Source organism: Pseudochaenichthys georgianus, chromosome 6, assembly GCF_902827115.2.
Source record: "Pseudochaenichthys georgianus chromosome 6, fPseGeo1.2, whole genome shotgun sequence".
NCBI lineage: Eukaryota > Metazoa > Chordata > Actinopteri > Perciformes > Channichthyidae > Pseudochaenichthys > Pseudochaenichthys georgianus.
In genome coordinates this window covers 11378047-11404215 of record NC_047508.1, presented here as the reverse complement: position 1 = coordinate 11404215, position 26169 = coordinate 11378047, and the positions used below count along the sequence as shown (strand labels likewise).

General features: G+C 43.1%; 1 protein-coding gene across 5 annotated transcripts in view; it reads right to left on the bottom strand.

The window, feature by feature from the left end:
- The window catches only part of znf423 (zinc finger protein 423), a 155218-nt gene that overhangs the window by 85901 nt on the left and 43148 nt on the right, over positions 1-26169 (bottom strand). For 4 of the 5 annotated variants that reach the window (XM_071203458.1, XM_034085109.2, XM_071203456.1 and 1 more), the window contains exon 3: positions 11569-11763. In XM_071203458.1, the coding sequence (XP_071059559.1) occupies positions 11569-11763 (195 nt within the window). The remainder of the gene's footprint in view (positions 1-11568; positions 11764-26169) is intronic. The other variant, XM_071203457.1, reaches the window with a different exon arrangement.

Here is a 26169-nt window from a genome sequence, read left to right as displayed (position 1 = left end):
GCAAAAATGTACACTGCAGTAAATTGTTCCTTTTTAACACCAGAACCGCCAGAGGTCGCTGAATACCTAAAACCGCCAACGGGTCAAATGTACCCGCTATTGATTTTCAAGGTACAATGTTCTTTTATTTATCATACAGAACAGTGAGTTTTGATCGCACAGGGATGAAACTTATACCAATAGAGTCTGTGGACTCTCAGCTTTTCATATGATATAGTTTGTGCAGATAACATGAAGTATAAAATATCGCTAAGAGTGCTGATTTAAACGCTTGGTGTTAGACTTGTGTTTTGTTTAGGTACAAATCTCTATCTCTCTATCTATCTATCTATAACTATCTATCGATCTATCTGTAATGTTCTGTTCTATGGACATATAATTGTCTACATAAACAGACGACGTGGACTACTTCTCTCATTCAGAGTGTCCATCTATATTCAACTGGCACGTAACCTGCACACATGCATTACGTCCTCAACGTGAGCTCAGTCATCCAAGATGTTGTATTCTCCAAGATGTTCACTATCTATAACTATCTGTCTGTCTGTCTGTCTCTCTCTCTATCCATATATCTATCTATCCATCTCTTTCTCTCTCAATCTATCTCTCTATCAATAAGGAACCGCAGTAGACAAAAGGCGTTGCTATAGCAACACGTCATGTTTACGCTGCATTTTCTGAGGTAAATATTACCCGCTGGCAGGTACTGTATAAATGGCATTTTTTTTGGCGATTTTTTTTCAATCTGACTTCATATTGACAATTGTTAACAACAGAGGGTGCTACATAACACACTTTCAGGAAAAGTCACGGACTGGGAGACTTTAATGTTATTGAAAAAAAGTTGCATACAATCAAAAAACAGCTGTGGGTAAAATGTACCCGTTGGCGGTTCTAGTGTTAAAGTACAGATTTGAAGAAAAAAAGTGAAGTATAAAACAAATGTAAAGAATCAAACAGGGTGTGGGAGACGGAGGGGGGGAATGGTAGAAAGAAAGAGTGGAAAAACAGAGGGAGGGAGACAAACAGGGGCTGCTTTGGGGCCGCCGGTCGCCACAGGGTGTGTGTGTGTGTGTGTGTGTGTGTGTGTGTGTGTGTGTGTGTGTGTGTGTGTGTGTGTGTGTGTGTGTGTGTGTGTGTGTGTGTGTGTGTGTGTGTGTGTGTGTGTGTGTGTGTGTGTGTGTGTGTGTGTGTGTGTGTGTGTGTGTGTGTGTGTGTGTGTGTGTGTGTGTGTGTGTGTGTGTGCGCGTGCATGTGCATGTGTGCGTGCATCTGTGCGTGTGTCTTGGGAGGCACAGTGGGGGAGTTTGGGGGCATGGAGGAAGGGATCAGAGCTTTGGGGCCAGCTCCACAGGGAACAGAGAAGATGGGGAGAGAATGGAGGGAGGGTGTGGGGGAAGGGAGACAGAGGGTGAAAGGAAGGGATGTGGTCAGTTTTGCGTTTGAGAACTCAGCAGGGAGGGAGGGAGGAAGGGAGGGAAAGGGGGACGACATTATGGTCTGTATGCTCTGAGAAAGATTTCATATGAAGAGGAGAGGAAGCAGGGCTTATGGCAAGAGGGGGGATGAGAATGAGGAAGGAAAGAAGGAAGTGGACAAAGAATGGTAGAAGATCTGCAGAAAGGGGAGAGAGGGGAGGTGTATCAAATGGAGGGAGGTTGCACGTTCCACTTGGGAAGAGAGAAAGAAGAAGCAGAGAGGTAGAGACGGGGAGGGAGAAAAAAAAGCCCCAGGTGTCAGCAGGAGGGGGGAGAAAAAAGGAAAGGGAAGGGTTCTGGGGGTCCTGCTTGTTGGCAGGGGTGCAGGAATCTAAGGGAATGGCCTGTTCCTCATTATAAAGGATCACCCCCCCCCCCCCCCACTGAGGAGGCCCCCACATGGCCCCATGACAACTCTATCCTGACCCGTCCACACATGCACTGATGGAGACACACACACAAATATAGAATAGAACAGGAGCACACGCACACACACACACACACACACACACACACACACACACACACAGAGAGTACATGTGTGTTCAAGCACACCAACAAGGCTACATTTCCGAAACAGCAACACAAACACACCAAGCCACAACATTAGGGATCAAGCATTTCTAAAAACACAGTCATGGGGTTGTGGTCCAGAAGGTTTTGGTGTGCAGTGAAAATAAATCAATGACATGTACCTGTGTTTGTTTACTGGACAAAACCCCTTCACACATTGACAGGTGTCGTGGAAATAGTAGCCATTTTGGACCATGAAACACTTGACTTAATGCAAATGGTGGTAATGCATGGATAAAGTGCACTGACTGGACACAGCGCTTGAGGCGGGGCCTGGTTCATTACAATCAAAGTTGCTCAGTTACGGGTGAAGCTAAAATAGCCTGACTGTTGAGAACAAAAATAGCCAGATCTTCGCTGGATATCCATTGCATCTTCCTTGGATCTTCACGGAACCTTCCTGAATCTTCCCTGGACCTTTTTTGGATCTTCCGCCAATCTTCCACGTCCATGTGGGGCAAAGAGCATGAGCACTTGTGTTTTCTTCATACTTGATTGCATAAAACTTTTAGTCCCTAATGACTTAAATAAGGGCTCAAGTCCCCATCCTGGCAAGTCACAGACTGACATGGAAGTGTATTACCACCGTTTGGCCACTAGAAACATTTGATGGTCTTCCGACTCACTTACTGGGGGGCTTGATGGAATGACACCATTGAAGACAATCCATTCCATAAGGTAGAGGTATATGCTCTGGTGAGGAGTTCTGAAGAGCATGTTTCAGACTATTCATGTTTCAGGATATCGCTTCTGGATAGAAGGACATTGCAAACCCTTCTGGGGTCACTGTATTGATCTATGTTACCCTCCTCAGCAATGTTATGCATCATGAAATGAGGTTCATCATTTGAGATAACCTCCTAATGCCATGTTTTTGTATATCTTGTGTCAACACGTCGAGCAGCTTGATGCTGAAAATCTGTTCTGGAGCGACGTCATTAATCACAGTCCCTCAACTTGTGTTTGTTTATCCAACAGATAACCAGTTGGTTGCCTCCGACCATGTTGCTGACAAGATGCTCAAATAAACCCCGGAGGAGAGAAAAGCCTGTGAACTCCACGAGGCAGAGCATTTGACAAGTTGATCAGAGTGAGAAATGTCTCGCATTGTATAAAAAGGTGGTTAGGAAGAGTGCTGGGTCTGAAAGAACGCCAACGAAGAGCCTGTCAGACTTCAAGGAGGGTATCACAGTTATTCTGACGTTGATACTGCAATTAGCCAGGATACACAAATATTAGCAACGGTAAACATTTTCTAATTTGACGTGTCATTACGTGCATCAGGAAACATAACTTTGGCCAGATATGGTTGGGCACTGATTGGTTTGAGAACGTTCAAGGGTTAGGATTAATTAAGACATGATACATCTACAAAACGTTTTTTTTTAAAGTAAAACCAAACAGTGTTTTTAGCTGTATTTGACTGATAAAGTTTTGTCAAAACTCTTTATACCCACACAAGCGTCACTTGTTTCGTAACACGAGTGCATCTAAAGTTTAATCAGGGAAATGTAATGTCCAGTCATGACAGTAACAGCCAGAATGCAACGTCTAAACGAAACAGTCGGACTCAGGAGATCGAACTATTTTATTTATTTATTCAAAGATATGTAAATGTATATTTCTATAATCTGACTGTGTAAATATTTGATCAATAAAAACACACACACAAACACATTGACACGCAGAAAGAAGCTGTAAACCCTTTGGCTGCAGAATTCTAATGAATGTTTGCAGACAGAAGCACTCGTCTCTGCCGTATGCAGCGAGGAAAACCACACACTGTACCGGACTATAGATTTGTTTCTACATGCACACACACACATATTTACTCTTTGGAAGATCTGCAGGCAGAGAGAGAGAGCGAGAGAGAGAGAGAGAGAGAGAGAGAGAGAGAGAGAGAGAGAGAGAGAGAGAAAGAAAAGGGGAAGTTACATTTGTAATCGAGTGCTTCTTTTCCTCGGAGCAAAGTAGGGCTGAATACAAGGGGGTTCGTGGGTGCCAACACACACACCACACACTTCTTGTGTCCTTTGGCACATTCTTCCCTTTCACTCTTGCATTAAGTACGGAAAAGGGAAGAGAGTCAAAGAAGGGGGAGAGGGAGGAGGCAGGAAAAAGAAGGGAAGAGAGAGGAGAAGAGAGAAAGCGTCCCTGCAGAGTCTTTCTCCCTTCCTGGAGCGAGCGCGGGCCCCTGCAGCGCTGCCTGTGTCATTTCCAGTGGCCGTGAATACAGGTATTAATAAAAGCCCCATGGGGAAGAGCACACAATATAACCCTACATTTTCAGGCATTATGAAAGGACGCCCCCAGGGGTCCTCGGGCTCAAATTTCTGAGATGCAGGCATTGTAAAAAGACGCCCCAGGGGGAGGTCCCCGCAATAGAAATCTGCTGAATTCAAAGCATTTCCAGAGCCCTGGTGGGAGCCATTACTCCCACTGGAAGAGGAGAGAGGCTTTTTTCACCCTCTCCTTCCAAACGCTTTTTCTGCTTTTTTTTTTTACCAAACATGTGTTGCTGACATGTTGACAGATTGCTCAGTGAGGTGTTTAGGTGCATGCACAAGGCACGTCTGCTGAGACACGAGCTCGCTCCCTCCCTCTTCTCCCTTTCTGCCCCCCCCCTCCTTCCAGTTCCCAAGTTCCATCCCTCCCTCCGACTGCAAACCTCTCAGCGCGCCCAAAATTGCTCCCATCCATATTTCATAAAGGAGAAAGTAGGCTGAAAGAGAGGGAGAGAGTTTAGGTAAGATGGAGAGAGAAAGAGGTGAGAGGGGGGGAGAGAGAGGACGACGGGGGAAAAAAGGAAGATAAAGAGAGACAAAGCGGGATCAAGGGAGGGGAACGGGAAGAGGAGAGGACAGATAAAGAGAAATAGAGCGGTGCAGAGAGTGGGAGAACTCTGCGGTGAAAAATGAACCCTGTGATGAAAAATGACTTCACAACAACCCTTCTCCGTCTCACCCCCTCCGTGCCATCCCTCCCCTCTCTGCATGTTGTATCCCCCCTCTTCTTCTTCTACTTCTCTCCTCTCTCCCACCCAACCCTCCCCCCTCTCCTCTCCCTGGAAAACCTGAGCGGCAGCCAGCTGTGTCTGTGTGCGCGCTGTGCACTTGTATGTATGCCAAGGGCTTAGCACAGGAATCTTCAGGCCACCCCCGGGTACAGAGACACAGAGGGAAGGCGGGGAGATTTGGGTATGGGGGGGGGGGGGTTTGCACATGGTGATGAAAAGTGCAAGAGGGAGGGAGAGGGAAAACAGACAGGAGCTAAGAGGATGAAAGCCGATGAGAGAAATAATAAGTAGTGACCATGAAGGAAACTACTACGATATTTACTTTCTCAACTACTGCCACACACACACACACACACACACACACACACACAGAGCAAGGGAGCCGTCTGTAATTTTGTTTCAGATTACACCCCTCTAACCTCCCTCTCTTGTAGAAAGTGATCTGTGGTTTTAATAAGAGTCTTGGCCTCACAGGACTCAGCTGCTATTCTGACGACAGACATGGCGAGTGTGTGTGTGTGTGTGTGTGTGTGTGTGTGTGTGTGTGTGTGTGTGTGTGTGTGTGTGTGTGTGTGTGTGTGTGTGTGTGTGTGTGTGTGTGTGTGTGTGTGTGTGTGTGTGTGTGTGTGTGTGTGTGTGTGTGTGTGTGTGTGTGTGTGTGTGTGTGTGTGTGTGTGTGTGTGTGTGTGTGTGTGTGTGTGTGTGTGTGTGTGTGTGTGTACAGCGGGTTGCGACAGACGGTAAGAGCTGAGCAGTGGGGAGATGTCCCGCGGGAGGCAAACCAGTCACCCAAGGGCCCCTGCACTAACAGACGCGCTCTCCTCCATGTGTTTCTCCTCTTCCCTTTCTACCTCCATATTCCAGCCCTCCTCCTCTTCACCTGTCTTCATCATGTCCCTAGTTACTCTTTTTCCAATCCTATTTTCCTTCCTCAGTCTTCCCCCTGCCTCCCAGCAAGCCTGGGCTCCCTGGAAGTCTTCCCCCCCCGCTGAGAGAGGAAAGAGAATAGACGAGAGTGCAGCTGTATGTGCTCAATTAACTGAGACCTCACAAATACCTTCGGAGAGTATGCACAGTATCTGGCTCTCACACACACACCATGAATCCACTAGCTGGGTTAATGACTCGCTATTTGTCAATGACAGCGGCAGTTTCCGCCCCCCTGCCTTGACTAGGTAGGCTCCCTCGTTTACTCGCTGCCTACCTTCTTATCACTTCCTCTTCCACCTCAACCTTTTTTGAACAATCTTTCACCTTTTGGTCTCCATCTCACTCACAGCTTGCCTGAGTATAGATCACCGTTTACATGTGCAGCTTTTAAATTATGTAAAGTAAATAGACAATGGCTGCAAGAAAACAGGGCGTCCGGAGAAGGGATGAGTCCTCAAACCAGGGAATAAGTTAGCAGTTTTAACACTTGGTTCCATCGTCTTAAAGTAGGGGTGTAACGGTATCCGTATTCGTCCCGTACCGTCGCGGTTCGGACGTCACGGTTCGGACGTCACGGTTCGGACGTCACGGTTCGGACGTCACAGTTCGGCACATGCAGTCACACGGCGAATACGCCTTTTTTTTACGAGTGGGAAAAAAGTCTGTCACTCAGGGTAGTATTACACTATTTATAATCCAGGGGGCAGTATGGCGCCTAAAAGCCAGCCGCCCGTAAATAACAAATGAAGAACAAGAACAAAACACAACAAAACGAACACAATACATGAAGAAGAACAGTTAGTAGCTACGGCGAGTTACACACAGGAGCTAGAAGACCCACCTGCTTCTTTTAAATCAGCTGTGTGGGAACATCTCGGGTTCCCTGTGGACTACAACAATGATGGGGTGCGAGTTGTGGATCGGACGAGGATGGTGTGTCGGCGTTGTTCGACAGCGGTGCGGTATGCTGGTGGTAACGCGTCAAACATGCTCAATCACATCCGAGTCAGTCTCAGTCCCCAGCGAGAGGGTTTTCCCGACGGCAGGTGACATAGTTACCGCCAACAGATCTGCCCTCACTACTGACTACGTAGACAAACATCTTTTTGAAGAACAACTTGAAAATAGAGTAGAGCTTGAGTACCTTTATTTAGGCATAATGGCCTCACACACACTCACAAGTTAATTACACATGTTAGACATTGCTCCTAAAAAGGTACAGATTTTATTTTCTTATTATTTATTTTAATATTTTCAAGACATTCTTCTTAGTTTTACAGCTTATTTAACCTTTTTGTTTGACATCAGCCATTATAAATAATATGGCCATATGAGTGTTATTGTTTGTGGTTTGTTTTTAACTGTAATACAGTTAATGATTCCAAATGTTAGAGTTCCTTATTTTCATACCAAAACTTGCACTACTGTTACAAATAAATAACAGCAAATAAAAAGTATGCATCTGGGACAAACCGAGGTATGAACCGAACCGTGACTTCTGTGAACCGTTACACCCCTATCTTAAAGTCAATGTTTTTTTGGACAAGGTTTTGGTAAGATTCCTAAAATAGGGTATTTGGTTGACACAAGATTTTCACATTTTGCTCTAGGAGACAAAATACATCAAACCCCGTGCAACAGTTTCCGCATGTGCCGACACAGCGAACATTAGAGAAGGTGGAGTGAAGTTATGCGACCGTGATGTAGTTTGTTTTTTAGCATTGTCTTCGCTTTTTACTTCGGGCAATTGCATTTACGCTTCACAAACCAAAAAAAAAACGGTTTAAATATGTGAAGATTAGCCTGTTGAACAAAACATGTCGGCATCATAAAGGTGTGTTAGCCACAGATCTGTTCTGCAATCCAATGGAATTCCAGTTACTTTTGTCGAGGGAGCCTTGCAATGCTAACTTTTGGAACGCCTAAATAACATGTCTTCGCTCCACAACTACAGGAGTTTTAAAACAGTGTGTGAGTGTTTAAAGGTCTATACACTTCCTAATTGACCCAACCTTGGAATGTGGTGGTTGGTAAGATGGCTCGGGATCCCCTCATGGGATGTGTACGGTATGTGTGTTCATGTGGCAGAGCAGTGAATGTTCTCCATTTGAACCCTTGGAGGGCTTTTTTCCCCGCTCCTCCTCTCCTCAGGGAGCCTCTGCTCCACATTCTGACTCCTACTGAGACCCATCGACGCTCCCCCGACTCACTCTTGCTCAGTATTTTTGCACACACAGGATGAAGACCAACATGTACTAAAAGTCGTACACACACACATCACAAATATAGCTATTACACTATATACACTGAGAAAGTAAGTTGACAGGGTCTCTAAAACATGTTGGATAAATCAAACACGATAAGGCTCTTGTACAATGGAGGGCTGCAGTTTAACATACTCTACTACACGGTAGCCTACCATTACAATTACTATTGACAATACCGTGTGTTACTACATACAGTAGTATGTACATGTACATATAATGACAAGGTTCATCGAAACTGCTGTGTCAGTTAAATTAGTTTACACACATACACCCACGCATACAATGAGCATCTTATCCACAATTTAAAAACAGAGCTGTCACACCGGCTTAAAGCTATAATGGAACAGAATAACAATGCTATTGTAATCAAAGCGCACACACACACACACACAACAACAACCAGCTGGGCAGCCAGTCTCTTGTGGCATTACATTAACCAGATGTGAGGGGTCTGTGGGTATGTGCGTGTTGGAGTGGGTGTACACATATTTATGTGTCATTGATCTGCGCCACAGTGTGTGTGTGTGTGTGTGTGTGTGTGTGTGTGTGTGTGTGTGTGTGTGTGTGTGTGTGTGTGTGTGTGTGTGTGTGTGTGTGTGTGTGTGTGTGTGTGTGTGTGTGTGTGTGTGTGTTTGTCCAATTTCCACTCAAATTAATGGTTCCTCTTTATAGACCTTCTGCTAGAGTGGCACTGAATTACTTGGTGCTTCACTCTCGCACCTGGGACCCATTCCATGTTATAGCCACAGCTAGCTGCTAACTTGGGACCCATTTTCTACAACAGTATAGTTAGCATTACAGATACCAGTGTTTTTTTTTCTGCAGAGAATTCATCGCTTACTAATACGGTGGTTCTTAAGCCAGCGCCTAGGGGCCACAGATGTACATCAGAGATTGCTGACAGTGGACAACACGTCGAAGTGGAACTTTGGCACTGAGTACTGAAAAGTTAAAAGTTCATGTTGTATTGCATGAACATGTATTTGTGTCAAGTCAGAGAACTTTGTTCACATGTAAAAACCTCATCCTATTGAAGTTCATGTAACATATTCCCTGCTTTGTCTGTCTGAAAATAACATGTGTTTCTGTCTTGTGATATTTGTTATCACATGTTTTGCTGTCATGACGTTTAGTCAATTCCTTAACACATCTGTTAGCACCAGTTGTTTTTAAGTTAAAAAAAAACTTTGGACATCCACAATGGGAGTATTTACCGATACATTTTATACTGTCGAACAAAATCCTATAAATATGCGTCAATGACATACCTTATTTCAGGATTCTAACCAAAACCAGGTACAAAACATTGACTTCTAGACAAAGGAACCCGGAAGTGCTAAAAAGCTAACTCATTTCCAGGTTCAAAGACTCATTTCTGCACCACTTTATTGGGAAATTAAACTAAGTTGCCTACAATCTTTGTTCAAATGAGTATTGGCCAAGCAATGTGTTGTATTAATGACTGAATGGGAACAATTTAGATTGTAGATAGTTCCTAAACGTCTTGTATTATATGTATTTTTGTCATAATACATCATAGCTAGCTTACTACATCTGACAACCAAGATGGCTGATTTTTTTTTTAATTGTTGTTAAGGGACTTGCTCAGGGACAAATACCATCAAACTACAAAAGGCATGAACACATTAACTCTCATGCAGATCCAACGTGGTGTGTGTTTATTCCCAGCAGGCTCTGTGCGTGTGTGTGTGTGTGTGCGTGCGTGTGCGTGCGTGTGCGTGTGTGCGTGCCCTCCTACTAAACCGGCTCCCAGGGGTTCAAACAGAGAACTTAAAAGGATTCTTTAGTCCATGTGTTTTAATTTAGCCTTCTCCTCAATAATAACCAGAAAGCTATGGTCCCACTTACTTCATACACACACACACATCAGACCAACACATATATGAACGTACACAAATCCCTGCCTGCAAGTGCACACACATCCTGCTGGGCTGGGGGATTACTCTGCAATCTCAACCAGTCGTTCTCCTGGGGAAAACATGTTTTATCATTTCATTTCTTTCTTCTGTGTTCCCTCTCACCCTTCCTCCCTACTTTCCTCCCTCCCTCTGCTTTCTCACTCAGCAACATGTAGCCATCCCTAGACTCCTGTGCTGAAATCACAGGCCACATCCCGCGCTCAGCCCTGCACTTTTGGTGGTGAGATTCTCTCTGAATGTGTGTGTGCGGGTGTGTCTGTGTGTGTCTGGGAGAGATGGAACAAAATACTAAGAACAAATTTGAAAAGCTTAAATGTGTTCCTCATTTTTTAAAAGAACACAAATATAAGTATGGTAGGTACATCATGGCGTACTTATTTACTTAATGAGTGTATGATTTGACTACACGGCCAAGGTTAACCAGGCTCAAGTGGAACAAAACTAAAGGTCTAAATCTGAAAGAAAAGAAAATCACAGGATCCGCCCGTGTTTAAGATGGATCCTGCGTGTCCAAGCATCCTTCACTCTGCTGGGATGGTGTGTCGAGCCAGCGGGTGAATTAGGGGTTGCTGAGGCAGGGGTCTCACCATCTACATTACACAGTCTCTGGAAACACTATCTTTAGCAGTTTCAACAAAGCCCTCCACCCCCCCTTCTCCTATTTCTTCATCCCCCATATCAAAGGTAAACACACACTTTCTCATATGCTAAGAGGCACACTGCCTTGCAGTAGCGAGAACGTGTGAATGTGTGCGTGAAGGTGTGTGCGTGCATGTGTGTGTTGGCTTGCTAAGTGAGCATTTGGATTAATCTGTACGAACCAGATGCCCCCACCGCGTTCCTTCCAGCCCCTTCATTAATTACACGGGTACCAATAACAGCTTTTGTGTGTGTGTGTGCGTGATGCGTATGCGCGTGTGTGTGTGTGTGTGTGTGTGTGTGTGTGTGTGTGTGTGTGTGTGTGTGTGTGTGTGTGTGTGTGTGTGTGTGTGTGGTGTGTGTGTGTGTGTGTGTGTGTGTGTGTGTGTGTGTGTGTGTGTGTGTGTGTGTGTGTGTGTGTGTGTGTGTGTGTGTGTGTGCGCGCGCGCGCGTGCGTGTGTGTGTGTGGGGGGGGTATTACATGCCTGTTACTTTAATGGCATTTTTTGTTTACATTACAATAACTAGTTTTATTTCCTTTTAACTTTGTAAAATAAAATTATATTTAACATATAAATATTATATTATATATTTAGGTGTGTGATATGTGTCATCGAACTGCAATAGCTTTGGACATGTAGCTGCTGTGGGAAACATCAGAAACTGTGACCACAGATTATATAAACACAGTACATATATCACAACAGCCACGTGTACAAGCTTACCGGCTGGGCAGTGGTTGGTTCTGTGCTCAGTGAGCTCAGCCAGACAGTCAAAGTCATGCTGACAGTTGTCACAGGTGAAGATGTTCTCGTCATCGAGGTCATCGTCGCGGTCATCGTGCTCTTCATGTTCTCCATCCTCAGCGCCCGTCCCATGACCTTCTTTGAGATCTGCCTCTCTGTTGGAGGCTGGGACTTCTGGGGAAACACACACATCGTTATGAGCATGGGTTCAGAAGCGTAGGCATGCTGGTTGTTTGTTACCAGCTCAGATCTAATTGACATCATCACTGTCCTCTATATATACTATGACTTTGTTTCTTATCGTGTGCGCTTCCATTTTGGGTCTCTGTACCCGCTTTATTTGAATAATGACATGTGAAACTCGACTTAATTGTGATGTGTGGAACATTGCCCCAGTGTGTGAAGGAGTGTGTGTGAACGTGTGTGTGTCCTGGATTAGCAGACAGGGAGAGTGTGAGAGGGGACCAGTGGAAGGCTGTGTCGGCCCAATCCTCACTGCTCCATTGTGTCTCCATTTTCACACCTTATTATCACATTATAAACGCTAAGGATCCAAAAGGACTGACACTGAAGACACTGGCTTTAGAGGAGAGGAGAGGAGGGGAAAGGGTGGTAGAACAAGTGTGCTCTCTGCTCCTTTACAGATGTCACTAGCTTCTGTCTCAAATTATTGAACCTCAGAGCAACATCCAGAGAATAAATGGGGTTATTAGACAGCTTAGTTGAAAACAGACCGCTGCTAAGGAGAACAGACTGTTGCTAAGGACATTCAAAGCTAGTCATATCGATCCGCAGAAAGAAGTCCGGTCTATTGAGTTTTCCGTTACCTTCTCCATCTGAAAACCACATGGATTATTTCACTTATATTAGCTTTAACATATTTGGACAGCGGCAGTACCCTGATCACCATGTCGGTGTGTTTTTTGTCAATAGTTGTAAATAATTGCATTTATTTGAGCGGTTTTACAAGTTCTCAAATCGGTTTACATTACATATTACTTTAAGTGCACCTATTATACTATCTTTAGGCAATAGCATAGGTCTCAGATATATATAAAACATGTCTATGAAGTGTTTTGCTCAAAATACCAAACAGATCACCCATTCTAGCCATGCCTCATATCCTTCTATTTCACTTGCTGTTTCAAAAGTGCTGATCTGGGGTATAACGCTTGAAAGAAAAAGCTCCAAAATGGTGGAATGAGCTCCCCATTGACATCAGGACAGCAGAAAGCTTACACACCTTCCGGCGCAGACTGAAAACTCATCTCTTTCGACTCCACTTCGAGCAATATAACTATCAACAAAGCACTTATATACTGATAAAGGGCTGGCTTACCTAAAGCCAGTTGAGTAGCACTTGAAATGTTTTGCTCTATGAAACCTGATGTACTTATATGATTCTGTTCTCTTCAAGTTTGTATCTTGTTGGTCGAACGCACTTATTGTCACTTTGGATAAAAGCGTCAGCTAAATGCAATGTAATGTAATGTAATGAGAGGGCTGAGCTCATGCGGGAGATTCTACTGGGAGATTCTGCCGTGATGAAATGCCATATCATGGATTATCAAGGATTCTCTCTGAAACAGTCTGGAGCTCAAAGGCTTTCTCTCTTGCCGGTTATACCACAAGGTGAGTTCCTTTTTATTTCCTGCTTCTTCACACACATGCTCTCCAGTACAGATTAGCTCTGAGTGTTAGCGATGCTAATGTAAACACCGACCATATTACGTCCAAAACAGTCGGGCGTTGTTTCTGATAGAAACTTTACTGATAGCGCTGTGTCCACATTTCCAATATTACGTCATATCGGACGCAAATCTGGATCAGCTCCGTTGTAGCCCCGTTTTTAGAGATTTGGGTACGGAGGAAAAGAGCGAGGGTTTTATTTTCTGACGCTGCGTGAGTTCCCCGACACACCGGGGACACATCTTTATGTATAAAAAACAACAAAAAGTGCATTTTGCATGATAGGTCCCCTTTAAATCAGACATGTTATACATCAATACTGTGGACAATACCCACAGGAGCAAATTAGGGTGAAGTGTCTTGCCCTAGGAAACAACGACATGTCGACTGCAGTGGCAGTCAGGGGATTGAACTGTTTGAACAAAAAGCAAAAAAGGTGTGAATATTCTAAAACGGGAAATCCTTTCTAAACAGCTAAAAAGAGGTTTGCAGAGGATACGATGTGTGTATACATTACGAGCACCTGTATTTAACAGGCATCTTAAATCTCTGTTACTGGCCATTACAGAGAATCAATACACTCCATTACAGTGGACCGTCTTTAGTGAGTGCAGTCGTGGGTCAAAAAAGATTAAGCTTTAATTCAGCTTTTTTTCCATCAGGAGCTACAAGAATTGTTTTAATGGGCAGAAACATTTTTTTTTTTGTATGTGCTATTTATGGCCCTTGAGATATGCCTTGTTAGATTTTATTCTAAAAAGAGTAACTGTATCTTAATCAACGAGTTTAAGTGAGAAAGTGAAACTGATTAGAGAGCGGTTCACAAATCCATTCCACTCTGATTTATTATGGGAGAGGTGTGATGGGATGGAGGGATGCTGGGAGGTGGGGAACGGGGGACTGAGGTGATGGGGTGTTTGGGGGGGAAGACACTGATGAAGGGATAGAAGAAGGGATGGATGAAGGGATGGTGAGGAAGAGAGGGAGGGTGTTGGCCATCTGTCCAGTGGTGAGAGCACCGGCTGGCCGGGGAGAGAAAGTGGCCCCTTGGCTGACAAAACACACGCACATACACACACTCGGTCACGGCCACGCTCACACACACACACCAGGTGGATGCACGCTGGTCACAAACACACACACAGATTCGCACACACTGGATATGTAGGTAGGGACACACCTGCGGACACATATCTGCGCACGCTGGAGTGTGTGCAGTTGTGTTGTATGGTTGAAAATAGTTGTACCAGATATCCCATTAATGTGTTCTTGAGTAAATTCAAAGCACATGATTGGATTATTAGCCAAAGTTGCTTCCTTATAAGGAAATAAATGTTGTTATAAACTCAGGACAAAAAAAACAACTCCACTTGTTTGTTCTTTGTTAAAACTGCAGTAAAATGCTGCACATTAACTAATATATATAAGGGTATCGGACACTCGGCACAGTTTGATCCATTAGAACTCAATGACAAAAATCAGGGCCATAAAGTACTTTGGACAGATCCTTTCATCGACCGCCGTTTATTTCTCAGCATTGTTTTAAATGCTGTACTAAATCATTTGTGACTGTCGTGGATCTTTTCTAGAGTAAGACCGATACCAGTAACATAAACGCCTCCAATACAGATTTAGAAAATCTAGTAATTGCACAAATACATTTCCCAAAAATATAGTATTGTTTATATTATATACTTCTTGTTAAAAAGTAATAGATATTATTATTATTTTAATTAGTTTTGGACGCACTGGTATCCATTAGACTCCCTAAGACTCTGTCTAAAGGATTAAGATCCCTACTTTTCCTCTAATCTCTAAACTCAGTCATTTTAAAAAATAGAGACCACAGTGCTTGGAGTCGTTTGCTGAAGTATTAATTATTTCAAGTGTGGTTTAAGATTAAATCCACACAGTAACAACGGGGAGGACATGAGAATAGAAGGGTTGTTTTAATTTAAGTGAGAAATATGCACCTTTTGAATAAGAATGATGTTAACATCTTGGGACCAAATGACTCCACTGAGTATGGATTGGAAAAAATGCTCTCTCCAAATTGTTATACATTGTTAAGTATTTGTTGTGCAGCATCTTCTTTGTGTCTTTGAGGGGCAAGCATGCACACAACATGCACACAACATGCACACACCGTCCCCAGGGTGCCCTGATGCCAGAGGTGAGGGCAGTGCCAACTCCAGTACATGCCAGCACAACCTGCTGTCATAGCAACAGAGGGAGGAGCCAGATGAAACCTCACCATCTTGCACCCCTGGGTCCTCATCTCTCCCTCATTTTCCCTTTGACTGCTTGTCGTTTTCTTTTTTAGTTGTGCAGTGGTGGGATAAAGGGAGAGGGAGTGAGATGGGTGTCAGAACAGAAGAAGATAAAGGGGTGAGAGTGGCTAACACAGTCGGTGGTGTTTTATATCTGCACACGGGTCTCCTCACATGGACAGGATAATGATGTGTCCTCTTATAGATCTCAGAGTGAAGTAAATGGGGGGCTTTAAGAGAGTGCAGCCACTGTAAGCTCCTACTAGAGACTGTAGCTGTTATGGTGATTACCAAACTGAAACTGTGGCAAAAGACCTCCTGTCCAGGACACCGTGCGTGTCTCCTTGGGCTGTCTTGGTTCTTTTTAGTACAAAGGTCTGGTCTAAAATAGTTCTCAATGAGTCACTACCAAAAGCACAGGGTTTAAAATCAAAAACTGAAATGATGGTATCCTGTTGTGCTTTTTGGAGTTTCCTTTTCCTGTTGTGTGTTATAGGTTTGTGTGCATGTCAATGATCTGCAAAGGCTTAAAACTTCACGCCAGAGGCAGTTTGGACTCCTTTGTTTACTTCCAGAACATAGTAAGATCACTATGTAACACTCGTGCTTCTATTGGCTATAACTCCAACACATTGTTCGTGATTTGGTAAGGGCCAGGATATCTCTAAGCGGTCGACTAATCATAACCTTGCCAGCCAAACTTGCCGTTCCCTTTAAGTTGTGATCAATGATTTTCTGTCAGAACAAAGCACAAAACAGCTGTTGTCATTAACTGGGTTGTATTGTTATGTTGTCAGAGATCTTTGCAAGTATATATATAGAGATTTCCTTGACACCTCATTGGAGAAAAACAGACTTTACTGTTAATCTTGGTCTGTTTTGCAATGTGTTGGAGTTATTGGTTAAAAGTAGCACAATCAATGTTAGACTCATTTATTTTATAATCATTTAGACCAGGGACAAGCATCCCAAGGACAAGGAAACCCCTCAACATTGTAACAAACAGATAAGCAAGGTCTTACTACCAATTGAACTTCTTTCTATTTTCTTTTAAATGAAAAAAATATGCAATCAGATATATTTGTATTCATAAAATAGCAGAGGTGGGACCAAGTCATTGTTTTACAAGTCCGAGTCAAGTCTCAAGTCTTTGCGCTCAAGTCTGAGTCAAGTCTCAAGTCTTTGCACTCAAGTCCAAGTCAAGTCTCAAGTCTTTGCACTCAAGTCCGAGTCAAGTCTCAAGTCTTTGCACTCAAGTCTTTGCACTCAAGTCTTTGCACTCAAGTCCAAGTCAAGTCTCAAGTCTTTGCGCTCAAGTCTGAGTCAAGTCTCAAGTCTTTGCACTCAAGTCCAAGTCAAGTCTCAAGTCTTTGCGCTCAAGTCTGAGTCAAGTCTCAAGTCTTTGCGCTCAAGTCTGAGTCAAGTCTCAAGTCTTTGCACTCAAGTCTGAGTCAAGTCTCAAGTCTTTGCACTCAAGTCTGAGTCAAGTCTCAAGTCTTTGCACTCAAGTCTGAGTCAAGTCTCAAGTCTTTGCACTCAAGTCCAAGTCAAGTCTCAAGTCTTTGCGCTCAAGTCCAAGTCAAGTCTCAAGTCTTTGCACTCAAGTCCAAGTCAAGTCTCAAGTCTTTGCACTCAAGTCTGAGTCAAGTCTCAAGTCAGGATGGGCAAGTTCAAGGCAAGTCCAAGTCCTAAACTTTGACAAAACAAGTCTTAAACAAGTCCTTATGTGCTTTTCACCAAATGTAATGACATCGATCAACAGAATAATACTTAATAATCAAACTGCTCTTTATTAGTCACATTAATAATTTAATAATCCATCTTCTCTCTGCTGGTAAAGTAATGTGTTTTCTTCTATTTTAAGAGGGATCAGTGAGGTAAGGCGACCGTGACGGTTTGATTCAGAAGGAGTTTAATGTATAAAATCCCTGATGTTGAGGTGACCAGTTTATTTACACTGTGTACAACATGTTATAAGGGACCCACAATCTATCTTTATGCAAGAGATATGTGCAGAGAGGCGTCTCTCTGGGGAAAAGAACACCTGAATCTAGATCCCTCTGCAGGTGGTACTTTAACTATGTTTTGATGCCAATACTTTTGTACTTTTACTTGTAACATTTTGAATGCAGAACTTTTTATTGAGTATTCCTACACTCTGGTACTTTTACTCAAGTACAAGATCTGAACTTCTCCCTCCTCTGACAATAAATCCTGAGTGGTTACTTATTTTTACGGTTTTCGCTAATTTATTGACTTTTTCCAGCGCACTTGCATTTAAATCCGGCTCCCCGTCGCTCTGTAGCTGACCTGTACCACTACACCTGCTGTCTTTGGAGCGTCTGCCCCGCACCGTTCTTTCACATAATGGTATGATCCTAGTGTGTCCTCGCATATGATTGGCCGCATGGTGGCCCAGCTAAATAAAGACCCGCCCCTGCCTGCAAGGATTCTCAGCAAGAGTAGAAGCGGCTGGAGATTCTGCTCTCCCCGACGGGAGTCTGCTCTTCTAGCGGCATCTCGCGATCGGCGTGTTGGAGATCCCTGAATTAAATTATCAAGTCACCTCAAGTAAGAAGGCTCAAGTCCAAGTCAAGTCCCGAGTCATTGGTGTTCAAGTCCAAGTCGAGTCGCAAGTGTTTTGTGATTTTGTCAAGTCGAGTCCAAAGTCATCAAATTGGTGACTCGAGTCTGACTCGAGTCCACACCTCTGTAAAATAGTGAATCGCGGTTTCATGGTGAAAAACAGGAAAGTATTACAATTTGAATAAATGTTGGTCCACTCTCAAAACTAGATGCAGTTGCAGGAATGTACTAGCTAGTTGCTGGTTAATAGGCTAAGCTAAGCAGCAGAGGGATCGGTTTGTTGAGTTCTGGCCAAAAGTGATAAAGTGATGGTTTCATGACAGACTGACATGATGCGTCACAATCATATTCGAGTTTCTATTGGCCATAGGCTACAGTGGGAGGGAGTAATGGTCGCAAATGATCCCAATCTGTAGACATTGACAGAGAGTCCACTTTAAAAAACGGATTTAGTTTCAAAAAAATATAATTTCCATTGTGAACAGAATAGTTTTCTAATGTTAACAGTTTTCAAATGTATCTGCGTAAGCTTGACATGGTTATATTTTCATATTTTTTGGTTGTCTTTCTTATTTCTCTTAGACAAAAAGCCTGCACATCACCTTTTTCTTTGTTTGCTACACCACTCCACCCGCACCACACCAGAAAGAAGCAGCAGGCATATATATATATATATATATATATATATATATATATATATATATATATATATATGTATGTATGTATGTATGTATGTATGTATGTATGTATGTGTGTGTGTGTGTGTGTGTGTGTGTGTGTGTGTGTGTATTTGCACATCCATGGAATTATGGATTATAAATTCAATCATTTTTTTATACATAGACGTTAAAAACCTATGGATTAACCGATTCAGCGTTTTTTCTCATTTTAATGCCATTGAACACGTCTTTTGATCAGATTGACAGCTACGGTGGTGAGACGATCTCCCTAGAAGCTCTGTAAAGGTACGTGTTGTGATGACTGTATTTGCTTCCCCTGTCGCGAGTTCGGATCGCTCAGTGATGATACTATATACCTACATATTCTGTGGAACCTCAGCTTTAATCGGATATCTTGTATGTGCAGCTACAATAAGTAATAAGGGTACTTTTATCTTGAGTTCTGTGCCAATGTCCGTTAGCATTTTTCGCTCAGGGGTCATTTAGATGCTTCTTATGAGACTTGTGTTTTGTTTTGGTAAACATGGTTTGTATCGTCAGTTAGCTGAGATTATTTCCGTTAATATCTGGTATAACACATTAATAGGTTCTTAAATATTAAGATCCCCTGAGACACAGTATCGTGAAAAAAAAAAGTTTTACATTACGTTTTTTTTAAATTACGTTTTTTATGAATTGAACAACAGAAAAATAATCGTTAGATTAGTCGACTAATCGATCAAATAATCGCCCGATTAATCGTTTTCAAAATAATCGTTTCCCCCCAGCACTAGTATGAGGTATCTTTATTACTTAACAGGTCTACAGCCATGATACATAGATCCGTCCAAGATGCGGGCTTGCATACACACAGTATCACTCCGCAGCCGCACCCCATCAGTAACGTCCTGATGGTATATGTGCGCGGCACTATATACTACAGACGGTCAACTTGAAAAATCGCTCGCAAATTGTTAACGATGCCGAGCCGCTTTAAAGTACACAAGTAGTATGAGGAACTTAGCGACGCACATAAAGAGGCGACATGGGGTCTGCGGCTGAAAAGAGAAACCTGAAAGGAGACATATGAGTTAAATCACTCAGTGAGGTGTTCTGTCAGAGAGAGTGGTGTTTAGTTTACAGCAGCCTGTGACGGCCAATACTAATTTAAATGTCTTCCTCACTGTAAGCAGTTATGAAATACCTGTTTGTGAAAGGTTATTTGTATTCTTTATTGTTCATATAGAACCCACTGCTTTCTGCTCACTGGTGAGTCAGCCTATGAATGAGTGTTAAGCACATCAGGCTGGCAGCTGTATGGGCATGGCTCTATGGTAGCTGTTATTTGCACATTGTTAATCATGAGCAATGCATCCTTACATTGTTTAACTGTGAGGTGTTATACAATTGTACTGTACTATGGAGAGCTTCTAAAGGTAAAAAAGTAAACGGCATGATGGGATGTGCAGTACCAAATATGTAAAGCACTTTTTTGTTAATGTATGATTTGCTGCATATAAGGAATAAAACAAAAATCCTCTGTCGTACCAAATTGAAGTATCATTATTTTTGCATCGTATCGCACCGAATCGCATAATGTTGAATCAAATCGTATCGAACTGTATCGCAACAGGGGTGAATCGTATCGTATCGCATCGCCTGGTGTTTCAAATGTATCGTTAATGTATCGTATCCTGGCAACGTATCGAGATGCGCATCGCATCGGCCTCAGTGATGGAGATGCACATCCCTAGCATATAGCTATAGTCACTTGTAGACAAATGAACACACACACGCTCTAAAAAGAACAATTATCTCACACGCTCTCAGACACACACGCGCACACACACACAATTCTTAAGTCATCCACAGAGACACACATTTGGTCATAATCACAACCAGTTCAACTACAGAAAATATGACAAATGCACATTCCACAACTGAAATGAGAGGAAAAGCTACATGAACAAATTAATCATTTTCACCTAAAAGCAGAAGATGGCTTTTTCTACCGGTCCTTGAGTCACAGAGAGCCCTGCTGATTTGTATTCAAGGCATGTAAGGAGGGGGTGAATCACACCTGGTATGCAGGGTGAATATAATTAAAAGGGAATTAACTAGCTGATCAAATGGAAAACCAGAAGCATTCTGTGTCCTTATGACTAGGATTGAAAACCTACGCAGCAAGAAACGCAAACTTAAACGACTCACTTTGACATTTCCAACTCCTTCTCTAAGCCGTAACATTGATTGAGTTTGATAGTGAAAAAGGCATCAACATCCTATCCACAGGGATCATCTCAATTTGTAAACACTTTCTGAACTTGCAGTCAACGTATTGGTCAACATGATAAAAGATCAATATAGCAGATAGGATAAATCACCCACACTATCCCATTTTACTATATAACTATGTGATCTTTCAAGGTATGTTGCTGTCATGCATTCATGGACAATTAACTGGGCCTCATCCCATTCCAGATAAAGGTATTTCCAGCTGTTGTTGAGACAATTTCCATATACCGGCGTCTTTGTACAATCAGGCAAGGATGTGGGGAAAAGATGTGTTCACACTGCGTCTCAAGAGGAACAGTAATAAGCCATATTCCTGGCTGTACCCACCAGCTTCAGTAACCTGAGGACAATGGACTGTTTATTAACAGATAACAAATATAAATATATAAATGGATACCTCGGGAATAATGAGGTCACTTTGCATATCTGCAGAGAGAGGTGGTGTGTGCACAGTGCATTGGTGTATGTGTGTGTGAGTCTGTGCTTGTGCGCACCCTGGGTAATTAGATAAAGAGAAGTGAATTAGCAGAGTCCACAGTGCAGAATGATGTTACACAGCCTAACCACGCCTAGCTGAGACCCACTAATCACCACTCGTTAGGCTCACAGAAGAGTGTGTGGATGTGTGAGTGTGTTCATAGCATAGCAGTGTTTGCTAGCTGTGTGTCTTTTCCCATTACACATGTTAAAATTAGTTCATTGATGTAATTAGTGAGCTAAATGATAATAGGCCTTAAACATACTGGATAGAAGAGAGTACGACAGCCACAGACAGAGGTTTTGTGTCCCACTCCTTTTTAAAAGTGGAATATAAAATGTAAAACAACCTCCAAAATTGGATCGAAGTAGATTTAATATGTATACAGTCTGTCCCATGGTCTGACTTTGGTGTCATGGCGCTGTTGTGAGCATTTGCCAAGTTAAGCTAGTCGAAACATAAAAACTGGAACAGCAGAAATCAAACACACACAGTCAGCATGACCATCGTACATCTCTATATATCCTGTGGGAAGAAAACTAGGGAGCTAATGAACACTGGGAAATGTTCCTGAACTGCCCCTGGGTGATGGAAGTGCACTGAAAGAGAGTACCAGAGCTAGAGAGAGACTTAAAGGGGAATAAAACATACCGTAAGGCTGCAAAGGTAATGGAGTTATTCAAGTGTTAGATTTGGCAGCCCAGGAGCTGCTACCGTGGCCTGTCTGGGACACACTCAGCTCAGAGAGATGTCTATCTGTCGGCCAAGTATACATAAAACAGAAACACACACATCTATGTCTGTGTGAGCCTAAAAGAGGCATCAAAAGGTAGGGGAAAGGTGTGTGTGAGCAGCTTCCAGCAGAATGTTTAGAAAGCAAACAGTCTTGACACAAGGCTTTCATTCTGCTCCATATTGGAAGGGGATTCACTGGCACCTGGTTGGGCACCTTCACTTTTAGCAAGGTGAAAATCCAGACATGAGGTTTAAATATCACCTGAATAACATGGATTGCAGTGCCCTGTTTTCTGAGTCGAGACCTTTTAGTCAGGACAAGTTTAATTCAAATGAATAATGGCACTGATTTATTTTACATTTTCCTGTGAAGTAATATCTGGAAAGTCCAACTGTGTGCACTGAAACAGGTCGGAATCTGCCCATATGAGAGGTAAAAGTAGACAAGGGATACTATTCAGTATATCGGGATAACTGTCAGCAAGGCGAACAAATCTCCGCATGTGAGCCATTTATAAAAAGAAAACGATACAGTGGGGCCACAATATAGCCCACTTGGTAAAGCTGGCGGCCCAGGTTTAAATCCGACATTAATGAATGATCAAGTGCCCAACAAAAATTCAGAAAGTGAACTTCGTAGGCATTGGCTTGCTACATGTGCTACCTTGAGTGAGACAGTAGCTGTAAGGATAATGACCCACCCCCTATTTGAACTCAAAATGTTTTTAGAAGTGAAAGAATGGTGGACACATTTGGCACAGAGTGCACACACTCACACACTGAACAGGTGCAGCTGGACACAACAACCCAGGCCTGCTCTTCTTCGTCTCTCGAGAGAATGACTCCCCCACCCCTCTCTCACCCTCTGCTTTCTCTGCTTTCTCTGTGTGTGTGTGTGTGTGTGTGTGTGTGTGTGTGTGTGTGTGTGTGTGTGTGTGTGTGTGTGTGTGTGTGTGTGTGTGTGTGTGTGTGTGTGTGTGTGTGTGTGTGTGTGTGTGTGTGTGTGTGTGTGTGTGTGTGTGTGTGTGTGTGTGTGTGTGTGTGTGTGTGTGTGTGTGTGTGTGTGTGTGTGGTGGCTATATAAAGAGGCCATCTCTCCTCCCCTCCTCCCCTCTCCATAATGTTCTTCCCCCCACCATAGCCTGTATGTGTGTGAGTGTTTTTACAATACAAGGCCTCTCCCCCCGGGAGGAGGTCCGTTGAGCCACGGAGTACCAGTCACAAACACACACACAGATACACATTCACACACACACACACACCCACACCCCTGGGACTCGCTGCGGCAAGGGAGAGCAGCACCCAACTCCAATGTCTGGAAACAGGATGATGAAAGAGCCACTCACGTCATGGAAGGCAGCAGAACAGACACAAACACACAAACAAACACATGCTGTGTATTTGCAAAAAACACACATAAATTCAGCAGATCCGCAGAATGCGTACTCAAGCTAACAGCTGCTCACGTATTTGAATTTGACATGCACACACACACACACCAACAGAAATTACACAGACAAAGGGCTTAAATGCTGCAATACAGACAAAAAACACAGATGCTGTCAAAAGCAGGCAATAATAGTTCACTCACACACACACACACACACACACACACACACACACACACACACACGGGAACTGTTTTCCTGTTGTAGCCTTGGGGAAATTAAAACTACAGTATGGACCTCCAGAGGGTAGCGAGTGAGAGCGGGATAGAGGAAGAGGAAAAGAAAGAGAGGAAGTGAGAGAGAGAAGGCCAGTGTCCTGTTTTTCTCAGCTCTGACCATCACCGAGATTAAACACAGAACCAGGAGAAGCCTTTCATACTCTCAATTGCTCATTACTTACACTTTTAAACTTTTCCTTCACTGCATAACAATATTTTGTCTAATCTTATTAATACATGAATAGATCGATGAGATTTTAAGTTAATGTATATAAGAATTATCTTTGCTTTTCATTCGCCTCTTGGTGGAAAAACAAGCACAAAGACGCACACCGAGTCATACTCTTATTTTATTATTATTTGTCATTAAATTGTGTTCAGCTACCTTAATGTGTCTTTATTTCAGGTTTGTCTGGTTGGGTGACCAAAATGTGTCTTTTTATGTTATTTTAAACACGATTCCCCTCTTTTCTTGTCATTTCCGAAAAACAGTATTTTCGTAATGTATCTTTGCCTTTTACTTATAAATCCACACAACTCAAACTATTGATTCGAAGATAAAGATTCCAAGGGACTCTACGCAAACGCCAGCTGCTAAGCTAGCCGGTCATCGGGTCTTTTCTGCTAAACAACAACAGCACATACGGTGTGTTTTTAAGTTAGAATTAGACAACGGATGTGGGTTGTTATAGAGAAATTGCCCCTTTGTCAACATCTAATAAAATGGTAAATACTTCCATAAAGATAATAGATACAAAATGCACATGGGCACACACATTCAAACACTAGAGTGTTGTGATAAAAACAAAATAAGGGAACTGCAAAGAGGAGAACAGGGTTTCTAATGGCGCGTTTCCACTGCAGGCCTCGCTCGGTTTGGTTGGGCCTTATTAGGCCCGGTTCACTTTAATGCTGCGCTTCCATTACAGTTTAGGAACTGGGGCAGTTACTATAGTAACGGAGTGTAGGCGGAGCCGTGACGTCATCTTCAATGAGCACCCCAGAAAAACAACACAGCCGTTAGCTCTTAGCACTCAGAGCTCACAGCTCTTCATATCTGTTCAGAAACTAGACAGAAGTTAAACGAGTACAAACCACAGACTGCCTGTGTCATGGCGAGTACAGTCGCTGGTTTATTTATGTCTGTATAGGCCGTTGTTGTGAGTGTGGACGGTCGGAGCATATATAACGTTAGCTTGGCCAAGCTCCATTCAGAAAACACGCATTTTAAAAGGTGTTTCGCCTGCCGTCTGTCTGCAGACTTGTCAAAGCATTAATTCATGGTTTTTACTAACCGGTATCAGTATGTTGTTACTTCGGCATCATTTTGAAACATGTATTACAATTAAATCACGGTCAAATATGTTCATCTTGTTGTAGTTGTAGCCACCTTGCCAGCGATTCTCTCTCTAGTTTAGCATGCTCAGCCCGACTCAGCCTGGTTGTTCCTGGCCTTAGAACCACGATGTTATGGGGCCAGAAAAACTGTGAATTAGGACCCGCTAGCCGGTACTACGCCAAGTGGAAACGCAACCAAAAACGGGCCCCGCACGGCTCGGCACGCTTAAAGCGAGCTACCCGCTGCAGTGGAAACGCGCCATTAGACTGCAAGCTTTCCATGATTGTTGATCTAACTTAAATTGCAGCAATCAACAGTTTGTAAGGGAAAAGACAGGAAGGTGAGGTATCTACATATATACATGTATATGTATATATACATATATGTATCATTCATAAATTAAAATACATTTAGTGCTCTGATGATGCTACATTCTTATATAATTGATCATTAATGTAGACTCTGATTTATAAAGGGACACCTTGGCCGTTTCTCAATGTCGAGTATGCTTGCTTGGCAGCACATGTGCCTCCGAGTCAGTTGCTTCAGAAGCGAAGCAAGAATACCTTCAAGCCTCCGCCAAAGATGTTGGAAATTGGTCCATGCACAAAGCATTGTGGGGATTTTAAGACTACACATGTGCAGCCTCGAAATTTCCCACAACGAAGTACGCCGGCCTCGGTAGAATTCCAAGTATGCTAGACATTGGAACAGTCCTTCGGCAGCACTCGATGACGTAGTATACTTGAAATAGTGGCTCTGCAGCAGGTATACTCGACATTGAGAAACGGCCCTTATCTTGTTGTTCTCATTTATCATTCAAAAAAGAACAGCTATCGTCAAGAGGTTGCTACGATGGTCTT